At 34.7% G+C, this 16772-nt stretch overlaps 1 protein-coding gene across 1 annotated transcript; it reads right to left on the bottom strand.

The window, feature by feature from the left end:
* Positions 1-1554: 1554 nt before the first annotated feature.
* LOC145802793 (uncharacterized) lies at positions 1555-15092 on the bottom strand. Its single transcript, XM_082895583.1, has 7 exons — positions 15079-15092; positions 12965-13001; positions 12539-12598; positions 12310-12381; positions 2593-2724; positions 2321-2437; positions 1555-2208 (listed from the first exon to the last, which is right to left on the bottom strand). Exons 1-7 carry the CDS (start codon positions 15090-15092, stop codon positions 1996-1998), a joined length of 645 nt encoding a protein of 214 aa, XP_082751709.1. The 3' UTR covers positions 1555-1995.
* Positions 15093-16772: the final 1680 nt, after the last annotated feature.

Here is a 16772-nt window from a genome sequence, read left to right as displayed (position 1 = left end):
AAAAGTAAACACACAAAAATACAAAATACACATAATTGAACAAAGTAATGGTTAGATAAGGGACCATGCCTCCTAAGTTTTTTTTTTTTAAATGTTTTATAATCCCTTTAATTTACGATTATTTATCATTAATTATTATCATTAATTATTTCACGTATTACATAATATCTTCAATTCAATTGATTTGATATGTAAAAATTATTTTTTATATGTTCATAGATTTATTCTTACTCAACATACTCAATTAAGAAAGTATTTTGAAAAGGCCATAATAAATATTAGATACAACAAAGTCAATCACAAATAATACTCAAAATCTTTTTAGCAATTAACATCAAGGCTGACTATAAAAATCGAAAAAATCGTGAATTAGTCCGGTCCAAACCAAACTACATAATTTTGGTTTGGTTTTATAATACACGATTCAGTTCTGATTTTTAAAATAGGCGAATCGTACTTCACGATTCGGTTCGTAGTTTTATAGCTATAAATTCAATTAGAACCAAACCGGACCATTTAGATTATATATATAATTTGTTATTGAATGTAAATACTAAAATATTTTATTAGTATCAAATATGTATATATATTACAACTCTCTATTGTTACAAGTATATTTTTGTATAGTGACAGAACTAGTTTTAAACAATCATGTAAATAATTATTAGGCTGTGAATAATATTTTATGATCTTATTATGAATAATGATAATATTTTTAAAATTTGTGATTCCAAATTGAACCGAACAGTGGTGTAGAGGTTTGGTTCATATTGGTTCCAAAATTTTCATGGATTAATTTAGTTCTAAATTTGATCACTACAAGAATTAACACTTTTGGCAACAAAAAAATTGGTCGCTAAAAGTCAATTTTTGGTCGGCAAAAGTTATCCGCGACCAATTTTTTTGGTCGCTACTTTGGTCGCCAATTGAGGGTCGGCAAAAGTAATTCGCGACCAAAATTGTGGTTGGTCGGCAAAAGTTGGATTTCGCGACTAAATTTTTAGTCGCTAAATGTTTAATTACCGCGACTAATTTATTTTGTCGCCAAAACACTTTGGTCGCGAAAAGTGATATTTTCGCGACCAAAAAATTTGGCCGCCAATTATCACATTCAACGACCAAAAAGTTTGGTCGCCAATTGTGACATTCCGCGACCAAAAAATTTGGTCGCCAATTGTGACATTCTACAACCAAAATTTGTTTGGTCGCCAATTGTGACATTTCGCGACCAAAAAATTTGGTCGCCAATTGTGACATTCTGCGACCAAAATTTGTTTTGGTCGTCAATTGGGACATTTCGCGACCAAAAATTATGGTCGCCAATTGTGACATTCCGCGACCAAAATTTTTTTGGTCGCCAATTGTGACATTTCGCGACTAATCAATTGATCGCCAAAACTATAAAAACCAAATCAAATTTTGGTCGCCAATACCCAACAAAATAAACCTGTAATTTATAATAATTCATCCAATTTATTCAATATAATCTGTAAAAAGAAGAAATCATTCAAACCAACAAATAAATTGAATCATCAACATTCAACAAAATACATATATCAACCATTTCTGAACCTGTTTAATTAAAGTCAACAACTATTATAAGTTTAAATCCGCAAATAATTCGAAACTACATATTTCATTTAGCATAAAATTATACGTTTATCATTGACTAGAGAAACAATTTCTTCACACATGACTACAAATTGGATACAACTGAGTTATGGTTGATGGGGAGGCCCCTACCAGAGTGTAATGCTGTTCGAGCTAAGTCTGCCAAATGAAAATGGAGTCAAATTTTGTACTAGACAGTTCATCCTCAGAGAGTATGTCTTGGCTTGATGACTAAGAAAATGATACATGAATATTTACCCCCCTTTCTTTTTACCTCCTACGTACGAACCATATGTATAAATATAGGACCTATCATATCTATAAAATAATAAGATCCACCATTATTTTTCAACGGATCATGCTAATGACAAATTAATGTGTAGTCTAGATTTTTGCAGTGTTTGTGGCGGGCTTCATCCCGTTCTTTTGAAGATTCTTCTCAATGTCAATCATATCACGTGGTAGTTCAATTCCCCGGAATAGCAGTTTCAGGTCGTCATCAACCTTGATTGGCACTCGAGGGTCATTTGGATAGGCTATGTCCTCTTGCGAGTCGAAGTTCGACAACAGCCAGATTTGACCAGCAGCTTTCAAAGCCTATGAAGAAAATACAAATTTTGCTCTAAAACTCCAAGAAAAACAAAAATTAAAGGTTATAATGCAAAGTCCATGCAAGTATTTGGCTATTATTTTAGGCGGTAACACAAACCTGTAGATCCTCCATGACAGTTGGGTATGCATCCTTGAGATCAATAACAGCAATGCCCTCTGGAAATTTACGTATTAGGATGAGTAGTTGATTCTTGTCCTCCAGAGCATGTTTGGACTGTAATCAAATAAAGACCAAGTAAATTCTCAGCACAAAGACAACTTTTTTTCGAAGCTTTTTGGGCAGGCACCTGTAACAATCTATGAACTCTTGGGGAAGACAGAGAAGTTCAATTGTCTGCCAGGGTTCCAGGTGAAAAGATTAGGATTTACCTTGTAAGCGAAGCACCTCCCATCATAGTTCACTTTTGGGTTATTCCTCAAACTGTCAAAGACAGCCTTGTTGGAATTAATGTCAACATAACATGCTTCATTTATTTGCTCTGGTGTAAAGGCTTGCCTTGTCTGCAGAACAAGAAACATAAATAATTAAGGTGTAATTAATCCCTTTCAAGTGAGCCTACAAAAAATGAGAGGACAAATCAACCAATGACTTCCCACATGCCCCTGCCTCGCACACTGGCATCCTGCAGGGGTAGGTGGGTTGTGCAGCAAGTATCAGCAGCAGGAATAAGTTCAAGGCTCACAGCATAAGAAGTATTGGAGGAACTATAAAACTTCTACAACCTCTATATTTTTTTGCTAAGTCTATAACATAACCTCTATATTTGAACACTGTAGATCTACCCAAAGAAATCTCACATTATCCAACCCCCAGCTGGATGAAAAATCTCGAGAGATAAATAATGCTCAATATGTAAAGAGCCCCAGAGAAATCGGTGTAACAAGTATTGTCAGACTTGTCAGTGTTGGGAACCATAACCAGTTTCCTCTTAGCCAATATCATTGCTAACAACTGTTATGTTATGTGACTAAGCACTTTGCATCCTTATTGATGAAACTGATAGTTTTCATCTAACATGTCCAAAACATCAAAGGTAAATATAGAAATTTTCAACTTCTCAGGAAAGAACTTGTATAAAATCGATATTTTCAAGCACTTTCTACTTATCCATCCCCCCGTGATAGATTTAGTTACAATGTGTCCGTGAATGTTCTCACAGAGGCAGAATGTTCATAAGAAGTGGTATGAAAGAGCACCTACAAAAGGGAAAATAAGAGATATCCAGACTTTGAAATGATGTTGAAGTGACGGAGGCTGAAGTTATTGAACTGAAAGCAAACTAAAACATCTTTAAACCAAGATCAAGATAAACAAATAAAGGCTGATGGACTTCCATTAATTTATTTTGCAGAAAATTTTAATGAGTTTCGATCATATGTAAGTCAACATTTTAAAAATAGAATGCATTACATAACCACGTGTGAGAAGCTTAAGCATGCATGTGGAACACTGTAAAATACCTAGTATGCAAAATTACCCAAAGGTAAAAGAAGCCAAGACTGCAAAAACTGCCCAATTAATAGATTTCAATGCAATTAGATAATGAGGCAGAAAAAAAATTAATGTGTAGTCTAGATTTTTTTTCTGTGTTTTGGTATATAACTAGTCAATAGTCTTTCTTCACCAAGAGTGATCGATGGGGCGGCCCCTACCGCCTTGCAACCAAGTTTCTATTTTGTCTTGGGTACTTGATGTTCTTGCTATTTTAAGGCAATTAGGTACGTTTATCATCGACTAGAGAAACAATTTCTTCACACATGACTGCAAATTTGGTACAACTGAGTTATGGTTGACGGGGAGGCCCCTACCAGAGTGTAATGCTGTTCGAGTTAAGTCTGCCAAATGAAAATGGAGTCAGATTTTGTACTAGACAGTTCATCCTCAGAGAGTATGTCTTGGTTTGATGACTAAGAAAATGATACATGAATATTTACCCCCCTTTCTTTTTACCTCCTACGTACGAACCATATGTATAAATATAGGACCTATCATATCTATAAAATAATAAGATCCACTATTATTTTTCAACGGATCATGCTAATGACAACTTATGGTCTGTCTTTAAGGGGAGGTAATACCAAAATAGTTAGAATACTAAGCACTTTTTACATATTTTGATACATATAGGATGAACAATATAAAAACTTGATAAGTAGTTCAAGGGCTGAAAACTTAAAGCTTCAAAACATCTTGTACATATCAACATTGAAGATGAAAGATAAACATATATATATTCTACCCTTTTCGACATGATTGTGTCAGGATTAGGGTATTAAACTAAAAAACATAAGACCCCATATGTTTAGGATTTGTCTCCTAATTTTGTAATGTCTCACATTTGATTCACCAATAAGGGGATTAGTTGTGCGGACAGATTAATACTCCCTCAAAACCATGGGTTAAATTTCTCAGTGCCTTGGCATAATTAATTTCGCATGAGTCCTCGTCGGATTAACTTTCCTCCATCCCATCTCTTACTAAACATAGTACTGTAATTTCATAATATATATAAATCTCTCCAACATCCCATTGTATGAAAATAAATAGGGGATCCACGGTATTACTTAGACCATTATCCTTTCCCTTAAGAGTAAACATGACTGAACTTGCTAGCACAATGGGAAAAGAAACTTCAAACTGAAAAATGAATGCTCATGTAAGAGAAAAAGAATTATAGGAAAAGATTATAAGAATTATAGGAACATGAATTATAAGAAACTTTAAACTGAAAAAAAGTCACTAGAAGAAAAATATTCTAAGTGAATGCTCATGTAAGAGAAAAAGAATTATAGGAACACATTCTTCATGTGATGTCAACTGTTTTGCCAAAGTCCAGCGCAGTAATTTAATTAGAGCAATGTTAGAAATGTAGAAAACTAAACATAGACTTTCTGCTTTTGTGAGACATTTGTAAATTTGTGAGATATTTTTGTGTTTATTATGTGTTTGATTCTCTATGTATTTAGACTTTCTTATTTTATTGGGTACTAGAATAAGGTCTATAGATCAATGATATAAATGCACAAACATAGATCATATTAGGATTAACTACACTCAATGGTACATAAAAGTATGTGTTTTGTTAACAGTCATGTCACTACAAGAACGAAAAACAATGAGATTGAAATTAGGATAGGGCCACCAATGAGTCCATATCCAGGAAAATCCATTGCCAACACTGTATACTCAATTCAAAAAATTTAATGGGTATTCACAGCTAGCATCTTATTATGATTTTAATTGGGTATGTGATAGAGATACTCACAATATCTCCAAAGTCTGCAGTAGTCCTAGCGTTGAAGGAATCTTGCCACTGAGTTCATTGTTATTAAAAACCCTGCTCAAATTAATTCACAAGATGACATTGAAATTAGGGCTCAGATTGAGAGAAACGGGGCTGCCCAGAAATTCAGTCCAACATTCCTCATCATATTATAAAATTAAAAAAAGAAGAGAACACCCATTCTGTCAACAGTTAAAAGGCAAAATTGAGTGGGACTTGTCATTATATATGAATTCATTCAAACGCATATTTAAAATATTATTCTCGTAACAAATGTTGTTCTCTTTGTCACCATGAAAGCTTGTTGCTTATACTTGCCATACGGGTAAGCAAACTGCATAAATGCATAACCTGTTGTTCTGTCATTCAAGTGCATACCAGAGACTCATGAATAAATTGCTGGTTCAAAGGAACTCACACATGTATCAGAGACATATTTGAATTGAAAAGTGAAGTCTCTGCCAATGGTTAAAGTAATTGCCGAAGCTACTGAGTTTCTTTACGAAATGACTGAACTTCTTTCATAATCTCAGCTTGATTTTCCAGGATTGAGCTCATCACACCAGACATTTCCATCTGTAGAGTGATACAGTGAGTGGAAGCTAGATAAAGAACAACAAAAGCAAAGGAATGAACTTGAATATTATATATATATATATATACCTCCTGCATATGAAACTGCCTTAAAATTTCAATATGGAGGTTCCTCATATCTTCATGAATGGATTTCTGGAAGGCACCAAGAGTTTCTTCAAGAGTGCGTTGAAACAGCTGAAGTGTAAAAGAGGACCCCTGCTGTGTGTGAGGTTGAGATGGGATTCTCGGGGGTTGTGAAACTCCTCCCTATTACAATACTACAGGTCAATGACCATTCTATTTTAACAAAAAATGGCGCTAGCTTTAAGAAATCTGGGTGAAAGGTTAAGATGTTGAATTATCACAAAGTGTAAGTCTACCTCACAGTTCCAGGAATAAACCTAAATTTAAGCTCACAAAATGTAAGTCAAGTTCACACCTAAATTTAATAGATGGAGGCACAGGAAAATTGTACAAACAAGAAATTAGATAAATCCATGATGGTGATCTTACATTCACATATGGAAGAGTCCTTTGTTCTGTAGCAGATAATGTGTTCGTCCTTGATAACAAGCTATTCAACAGTTCTTCTCTCGTTTCAGCTCCTGTTTTCTTTGTTTTTGGTGAACCCACCGAGAGGGATGTTCCATCACTAAAGGCCAGATTAGTACTCATCCTTTCAGCATAAGTGGTAAATTTTCGAGGGTGGTTTAATGCTGACCCCAGAGAATAAAGGTTAGACTGCCCTAAAGTAGTACTTTTTGTTCCTAGAGAAAGGGACATAGAACTGAAGGGGATATGCTCTGGAAATCCCAGTGAAGACTCTTGATTGGAGGAGTTGTCTCTGTTGCGTAAATTTGCCGAGATCAGGTTTGAACTTGTTAGGTAACTCATACTTGTCTGGCTAGTTGCAGAAAATGAAATACTTATAGCCAGAGGGACAGAGGGAAAACCAAAACAATACAAAAAGAAAATGAAATAATTATAGCCAAACAGTTCACTTCCCATCTCAATATGATGTTAGGGGCATCATGGACTGAAAGGTCAATTTTGATCCTCAAGTGGAAAGGTATACAGAATTTTTTTTTTTTTTTTTGATAAATTGGAAAGATATACAGAATTATTTAAATGATGAGTAATTAATGCTCTCAATCTAAATTAGTAAATGTCAGGCAGCAAACAAGTGATTCAATAAAATTGAAAGGGAATTAGAGAGGGGCAAAAAGTAAACCTGTTTGGAAGTTGAACTAGGTTTCCAGTCAAAAATTGGATGATCACTGCCACCTCCTTCCTCTGAAAGAGGAAATCTCCTATTCGATGAAGGAAAGAGCAAAGAAGGTTTCTTATGAACTCGAAGATGATCTTTTTTTGCACCCTCATGCTGATCCCAAAGTTTATCAAGCGATGGTGTAATAGGTTGGACTTCCACAAGTGGGGAAAACACTTTCATATCATCCTTGAAATTATAATTATGAGGAGCATGTAATCTCGTCAAATAATGAAAAAGGTGTTGTGTTTGATTTTTAAGCTCAACATCTACTTATCTTTTTCCATTTCAATCTCTCTTTTTTTTACCCTCTTTGTGAAGTTATTGTTTTTCCATAGTTTTTATTCATCAAGAAATCAATGGATGTGATTAACCCTTTTTCTTGGTAATTTTTACTAATTATGATAAAATTGTTATTACTTGAATTCTGACAAAATACAAACTTGAATGCTAAATAAAAATGGGTCCTAAGGGTAGGATAAGGTATTCCAAATCTGAATGTCAACCATATTTATGTAACTACCAGCAGGTTTAGGAGGTCAGATCAGCAAGACAATTGAAGGACACAAGGGCTACATGGCTGCAGACATATCCACAGCATGGGCAATTGGCTAAAGCATTACAAGTCAAGGTAGAGCTGCAGCCATGGCCACAGCTCAGAACAACAGAACAGTTGCAGCAGTTGCAGCCACAGCTCAGTCCAACAGAGCAATTACATCAGATTGCAAATACATTCAAGTTCTTCTCTGATTTTCTTTAATTTTAACATGAGGACCAAGTGTAAAGCAACAGCCAGCAATCTTTCAATTGAATTGAATGAAATCACAAGCTTTAATAACATATGGCTTTAACCAATGAAACCAAAAAGGAAAATAGTAAGTAAAACTTATAGGAAAATGCAGACCAGTTTAAGCATTCTTAAGGAGAACTATGTCCATGTGCATTTGTTTTTACATAAAGGTGCCTACGTGTGTCTCAAGGTGAACTTTCTGCATGTGTGCAAAACTAGAAATTATACCTTCTACAAGCTATCACCGCTACCAAATGAAGAGTTCAAAGGAGAACTTCTTCGAGTGTATGTTCGGGGACTATTAGCTTCAGATGGAATACCATCACTCCTTGATTCTATTCTCCACTTCCGTTGATGACCACGCGAAATTAATGCTTTTAAACAAATAAACCATTGCTCAGCTTCATCTTTATCTTTACAAATCTGGAATGAAAGTCATTTACCAAATTACAAATAGAGTAAAATATATATCTATTTGGAAACTACTCTAAAATAGTAGAACAGAATTGGTATTTTAGGAAGATCATTGCAGCAACTGAAAATTAATAAGGAAATGGATATGTCAAATGAGATGCTTACCAAATCTAGTGACCTGTCATTCTATATAAGAGAGGACTGGTACTCCTTCTCAGGCCGTGGATACCTTTGAAAGATCGGCTAAAAAATATTACACGATGAAATGAAATTTTAGGGCCTTAATTCAGTCAATCCATATCAAGAAGAATTTATGTTTTATTAGAAGTGCTGAAACTAAGTCTACAAAAACTAGCTGGCAATACAAGGGCAAAAAGGTCAGTCAAGAACACAAAAATTCTAACAAAATTCACCATCTCCAGGTCTGTTGCTTCCATCAACACCACAACAGAGGTACAAGATTAAAAGACATCAATGAAACTAGTAGCAACAAAACAAATACAAGGATTCAGAACTAAAGAAGCTCAACATCAAAAAATAGATAAGAGTAGTGAAAGTTTTCTCTTTCCTTCTTCCTTTTGAGACACAAAAGAAAAACCAGTAAAGGTTTTTGGAACAAGAATACGATGACAGGTACAAGCAATGTCCATTACCTCAAGGGACTAATTCTTATTGCTAAGAATTCTCAATATGATCATTGATTGCTTAATTTGTTGCAGAAAGCTAACAAAATCATAACTAAAGTGGCTTCTATTAGTTTCATTAATTTAAGTGAAAAAATGCAGTTTTTAAAATGTCATTTCATTTTTGAAATATTTTCCAGATTTTCAATCCAGAACTGAATTGACAGATCTAGTGGATGAAACTAATAGAGGAATTAACACTAAAATAGAAATCTGGAAAGAACAAAAATGCATTTGGCAAGGAAAAATCAATTAGGGCACATAAATTGCAATTTATAGGGCAAAGAGAGAGAAGAACCCCAGCTGCGAATTTATCAATAGAAAAAAGAAGCTAAAATTGTTGAGGGAAAAACAATGAACCATAACCATAACTACCTAACTTGACTATAACTGTCTAACTAAACCATATAGTTAACCTTTAACAAACTAACAGCTAATTTGCCACTTGCTTTGCAATTCACACGTTCTTGAAATGAGAGAGAGACTTCAGCTGATGAGAGAGGGCTGCAGCTGAGGCTGCAGCTACTGTAGCATTAGCAGCTCTGTCTGTTCTGAGCTGCAGCCTTCGCTATGGCTGCTAGCTGCTAAGGTGTGGCCTTGGTTGCTAGACTGTGGCCTTAACTGCTCTGCCTTATCACTGTGGCCTTGGCTGCAGCTATCTAGTTTTCACTGCCTTGACTGCTGTGGCCTTGGCTATGGCTCGCAGCTGTGGCTGATCTGTATCACACACAAGGATACCAATTAGCCATTCTCACTTTAATGAGATCACACAGCCACCCTAACCTTCACTACTTCACCCAACTCAACACAAGAAGGCTGCCCATTATTAAATACACAGTCATTCCTGAGTTTCCATCTCCTCTCTTCTCTCCCCAAAAACCTTCATCCAATGTTCCTAAATTGGAGACCATTGTTGAAGAAGGATCCAACAAGTTTGACCTAGTGCATAACCACAAGTTGATGTATCTTCTTCCTGTGGTTCTTTCTATTGTTTCCTACATATTGATAGACAAATACATCATTGCTTGAATTGTAGTCCTTTTCACACATATCATATCCCTCCTTTGATGGACGAAGAACCCCTTTGTCGTTCTACCTCAAAACAATCCCAACCGTTTGATCATTTGATGACCTGAACCCATGATCTAATTGCTATGAATATTTCGGGACAACAAGACAGATGAGGTGAGATATGTGTGTCTATGAAAAAACTGTGAGATTGTACCTGCCCTTTCAAATCTCTCCAAAAACATTCATTCTATAAAAACAGACACATTTCTTGAAGAAAAGATCTAACTAGTTTGATGTTGTGCACATCATGTTTATGTGATCCTGTGTTTCTATCTTTTCTCTGTATAGCTAAATAGATATGTTCTTATTTGATGTCAACAAGATTGTAAAAGGGATAAGTGAGATGTGAGCTGCAAGAAAATTAGATATGGAGAAGTGTACTAACAGATTATATGCCCCCACAAGGGTTAGGTGTTTCTAAAGATAGCATCATAAAAATAAAAATAAAAAATCCTATTCTATTCATAAATATATATAGAAATAAAAGAACTTCAGTTTTAATAAAGTAACATGCAACTAATCATAAACACGATTAAACTAGAATAAGGCTGCAAAGATAAAATCAAAAGCTTCTTGAGAGACGGGAAAGCTTAACAGCTTCTTTAGGCGCAAAAAATATTTTACACAAAATCAAGTTGTCAATGGAGTCTAAAATGCAATATGAAGCAAGGGATGATATCAACAAAGCTCACTTTTTCTTTCCTCCCATCAGCAAAACAAGATTAAGACAGTCAATATGTATATAAATAGCATTCTATTGAAAAGCAATCCAAGCAAAGTCGAAAAGCACAAATTAGAGATGCTGGTTATCAAAGAAATATCACCCTAACACGCAACAAAACCAACCCAACTCCATAAGTTTTCAACCGTCCAAGAACCATCTACTCCATAATCTCTGAAGAAGCCTACAAAAAATGAAGCCATAATTAACAACACTACTTCATTCATATATACAAGTAAATTTCCTTGCACCTTGAAGAAAAAAATTAGTATGTTTCTTTAATTAGGTTTGAGGGGATTGCTAAAATAAATTATCTTCATAGTTAAAAGTAACTTTTTCCGAGCAAATTTTTTTCAACAAAATAGAGTGTCAACTTGCCTATTTGCTACAAAGAGAAACCAAGAGGACCAAGATATTGTGGGGGCATCGGCATGGATTCTCCTATCATTGTGTGGTGTGTTGTCATCTATGAAAAAAGCAGTTTGAAGTCAAGTCAATGTTTCTTTTCCATTACTTCAGTGCATTCTCTAACAAAACAACATCCTGTTCTGTAGGATTTTGTTTTCCTTTAAAAATTCAATGATTGATTATAAACAAAATATGATTTAATAATTTCCACAACTAAAAAAAATACATAACAATGTGCATATAGTGCATCCAAGTTAGAAATGTTTCAACTTAATTATGTTAGCTCAATAAGCAAATTCATCCAATTGTAAATTAAGCATATCCAAATAAGCATAATTTGCAACAGTAAATACTTACCAAATCATCATAATTAGCCCCAAAAAATAATTTTTTTATAGGAATCAGGCCGTCAATTTTCACCAAATCAACACCACCAAGTTCACATACTACTTCAATCTCTTAGTCATATTATATAATCAAGTAACACACAAGTAGAACTCAGAATTTGCACGATCAATGCAAAAACGTGTGCACAGCAGTAGATATATAAACAATAAATGCACAGGTCACCAGTATAACCAATGATGCGATAGCACGAACCATCGATTTGCTGCCACAAGACAGACTGGAACATATACCCCTTGTTTGTTTGCTGTGCTGTATAAAGGAACATAATCTATGTCTGATAGACAAAAGAAAAGCTAAGACGAACAGCATTTTCTAGTAAAATAAATTATGAATGGAAAAGAAAATTAAGGTAGGTTCTTTGAGAGGCAGATTAGCCAGTGATTAATGTAGAACACTGCAGCAAACATCAATTGTGTGGCCAAAAACTGATTACAAAATATTATTATGAACAATATAAAGCATACCTGCAAGAGGGCAGTGATAGTACCAAAAGTGTTCGACAACAGTGGATCCAAATCTTGAAATAATTCTCTCTTCTAAACATATAAACAAAGACAAACACAAGGCATGAGTAACAAGGCATAGTACAAAACAATTCTCTCTTCTTTCTAGATTTTTTTCCCTTCTTGGTAAGGTACAAGAGGAAGGGGAAAAGTTGACACAGTAAATGAGCTTTAGCTCTAATTTTAGAACCTGGTTCGAGCCTTCAATCCAATTCTTAATCAAAACCCTCAAGACTTGAATTCGAATACCCTGAATTGGTGTGAATTTGAAACTAAGATTTCATTAACTAAAAAGAAAAATTAACTTAATCAATTCAACAAATTGCCACAGTATTTGACCAAAATTTTGACCAATGAACCAGTGGATAACCCAATATATGTGAGAATGAGGAAACATATCAAAAGGATCATTATCAAAGGTCAAAAAAAAACTTGATGTAGCACCAAAAGAACAAAAGAGAAAGAAACTGTGGAATCAAATCCCAAATTAATATACCAATATTCAAAATCATATCCTAGTCCAATAAAAACCCATTACATAATGCTACCAATGCCTTTTCGATCCCCTTAAGTAATAGAAAAAACATGAGAAAAAGAAATTAGGAGAGGGTCATACCCTTTCCAGTTTGATGCCGATAAAGCCCCAAATTCCCCTGTTTAATGTCAAATAGTGAGCAAAATGAAGAAAATAATTAGCCCCAAATCGAAGGAGACAAAGAGAGGAAGACAGAGAGACACACACACACACAGAGAGAGAGAGAGAGGGCGAAATAGAGGACATACCTACCCGAGACAAAGCGACGGTGGTGCTAACCCTTACGGTGTGCTCACCTAACCCTTGCGTTGTGCTCATCTAACCCTTGCGGTGATGCTCTAGTAACAGAGAGGAGGGCAACGTGAGGCGTGAGGCGTGAGAGAGAAAAGACACAGAGGCGTGAGAAAAGAGAAAGGGGGAGGTGAGGTCATGTAGGGTGAGGTTTGGAATCTGTGTGTGAGAGGAACAGATATATCTAAAGGCGCCAATATATTCATTTCCCCCTAAAAAATTTTAGCAATTAAATCATTTATTTAATGACAAAATTATTTTCTCATTAAAAATAAAATTATTAACCACGAAAATAATTTTTTCATTAAATAATATTAAATTGTAAAAAATTATTGGTGACGAAAATATATTCGTTATTAATAATTTTATTATTGGTGATCAATTTTTTCCTCACCAAAAGTCTGAAAATTTTGGCACCATCCGAAAAATTAGCAGAAAAATATTTAGTGACAAAAAAAATATAAATAATGACGAAAAATAATTTCGTCACCTAATTTTTTTATTATATATGCAGATTGGTGACGAAATTTTATTTTTGTCTCTAAAATTAGTACATTTAGAGACGAAAAATTATTTTCTTCATTAAAAGGTACGTCTTTCGTGACAAAATTTATTTTCGTCATTAGTTTTCGTCTCCAAAGACACTTTTTGTTGTAGTGAACAACCACAGCAGCGAATACCCAGCAATTGCTCCCTCTGTGTGAGAGAAAGACAGAGGGCGATGGCGATTTGCGGCGGTGGCGATGTGCGACGGATGTGAGCAATGGTGGTGAGGGACTTCGGTGAGCTAGAGAGAGTGGGCACCGATTGAGAGAAAGAACACAGAGAGGGAGAGGCGGACCGAGACATAGCAAGATAGAGACGATGGTGATTAGGTTTTTTTTTTTTTTTCTATGCTTTCATGGTACAAAACGACGTCGTTTTAAAATTGGTGACCAAATTTATTTGTCGCAAAAAAATTTCAATTCCCGCCCCATTAAAAATCAAATTTCTCTCCCAAACTTTTGGCGACCAAAAGACCATATTAGTCGCAGAAAAGGTACCTTCACCGACCAAAATATTTTAGTCGCCAAATCTCAATCAATGGCGACTAAAATATTAGTCGCTAAAAGTATTAATTTGGCGACTAATTTTTTTTGGTTGCTAAAAATAAGTTTTTCGCGACCAAATTTTTGGTCGCCAAAAAATATGTGACCTTCCGCGACCAAATTTGTAGTTGGTCGACAAAAACATATCACTTTCTGCAACCAAGTCATTTTTTGGTCGCCAAAATATAACCTTCTGCGACCAATAATATTTGGTCGCCAAAAATAATGATCATTTGCGACTAATTAATATTTGGTCGCCAAAAGATAACTTTTAGCTACCAACTTTTACATTGGTCGCGAAAAGTGGTCGCGAAAAGTGCAGATTCTTGTAGTGGATGGAACGGCAAGTGAGGAATTGGTTTTGGTGTATGACTCAACCGAGTCAATCTGAATGATGCTCGTCGCTCATTAACATTAATCCTTTAAACACCTTTAGTTTAATTCAAAATCAAAGTTGATTCTATTTGCAAATAAATTTATGTAAATGTTAACTCTTTTAGAATTTTATACTAAACAAACCATTGGACTGGCTTTCATGTTACCCTATATACTATTACTATTACATTCTCTCTCTATCCATAGATTAAAAACATTATCATAAGCATTCAGCTATTCATCAAAATGGTTTGAGGTCATGCACCAATGACAATGGAATGACTCACTAGTTAATATTCAAGTATTAGTTTGATTCAACCTTTAAATTGTGCTTTGCACTAGTTTTTAGTGTGTGATAAGTTTTTTATGTCATGTCAACATTTTCATAAACCATATTCTAGATTTATTGTGTTAATGTTGGAAAAATTCAATTGTATGTACCTGATTTCAACCATTGAATTATTTTTTTTTAGATTGAGAAGAAAATTTTCATTGCATAACTGATAAAAAATTGAATCAATCTCGTACAATAGTAGCAAAAGATCTCATAAAAAGATTAAATAAAAAAAAAAAAACTTCCATAGGAGGAAGAATCCTAACCTCCACAGGGGAGGAGAAAGAATCCTCACAAATGAGGGACATAACCTTCACGCATGGAGGATTATTACAACAAATAATAAAAAATAAAAATAAAAACAAACCAAAAGCAACCAAACCCAAGTTGCCAAACTCATCTAAAACTCCACCACACTACAACCTTCAACTTAAAATTTGAAGACCTCACCTTTGCTGATCAAGATGGAACATTGAGATTGAGGTGGTCACCTAACGTGAAATAAATGCGTTAAACAGTATCGGTCTTTGGATTGTCAAAAATCGAAAACTAAATTTTAAAGTTCTGGGCACGAGGGTAAAAGTTTGGATGCAAGCCAAACATTATATTCGAAAGATCAGAAAAAGGGAGAGGCAACGCCAACATCAGTGGCCATATGCAAATCTAAAGGAGATGAGATAGATCTAGTGAGGTGGATCCATAGAAGAGGGAAAGTGGCAGATCTGGTGACGGTGTGATGGCGACAGTGCCGAAAAGGGTTGGAAGAATAAGCTTCCAATAATATTATGGTTGTGTCTTTTTGTAGAATTAGAGAGAGATGCCCTGAGTTTAGAGAGAGAGATCAAAATTTTGTAGAATTGAAGGCCATGGTTCAATGTCCATCCACCTCATTACATTACTCAACCATTGAATTTAAAAGTTGAATGAGTCGTTAATCATAATTACATTAGGTCATAATCAAATTTGAAGAGGGCTATTTCAAATTTTCTTTTCTTTTTTTATTTAGTTTTGATGATTTTCAGATATTTATGAAAATCATATTTTGTCTCTACTTTTATTAAGGGAAACTTTTGTCTACAATGGAAACAAGATTTGGGGCTAGCTAGTTTTTACATGTTCACCCCCAGCATATTGATTGTTGGTGGCCAACCCCATTGTACAACAAATTGTTGCCTTTCGAACCCTACTTCCCCTTCCAACCACAAAAGAATAATGATTTTTGAATAATGGTCATGTTTGGTGTAATTTTTAAATTATTTTTTTTTAAGAATTTGTAAGTGTTTGATATAAATTTTATTTACAGCTTATGAAATAATAATAATTTAAATAAAGTATAAAAAAAATTGATTATTAAGAAGCTCGGAAGAATTACTTTTAACTTTTATTTTTTAATATCAATTTTTAATTTACAAAAAATTATACCAGACAGATTTAATTAATTTAAATCTTGAGACATATCCAATTTCCAAACACCACCCAAGGAATATACCAACATGGTGGCCATAAGAACCTAACATTATATATTTTGTGCCAAAGCCCCACCTGGCTAACAAAAATCTTATAATCATTCTCTTCCTATTGTGTTAAGGTGTGCCAAGTGCCAACAGGCGCATGCTAGTAAAAGCAGGTACAAAAGGCTACCCTGCACCTGGAAGACTCTAGAAGAAGCAAAAGACTTTGGCATCCCATTTTTCATTTTCCTTAGTCAAGTCTTTGTTCCAGTTTCCCCGAGATCATCGGGTGTTCATTAATTCACTTGATCTTGGGGGCTATTATAGTGCTTGAGGTTGCCAGCTCTGGA

The sequence above is a fragment of the Camellia sinensis genome, chromosome 11 (assembly GCF_055761805.1).
Source record: "Camellia sinensis isolate YWXY chromosome 11, ASM5576180v1, whole genome shotgun sequence".
NCBI lineage: Eukaryota > Viridiplantae > Streptophyta > Magnoliopsida > Ericales > Theaceae > Camellia > Camellia sinensis.
The sequence above is the reverse complement of the archived record's forward strand: the minus strand, read 5'-3'. Positions and strand labels throughout refer to the sequence as shown.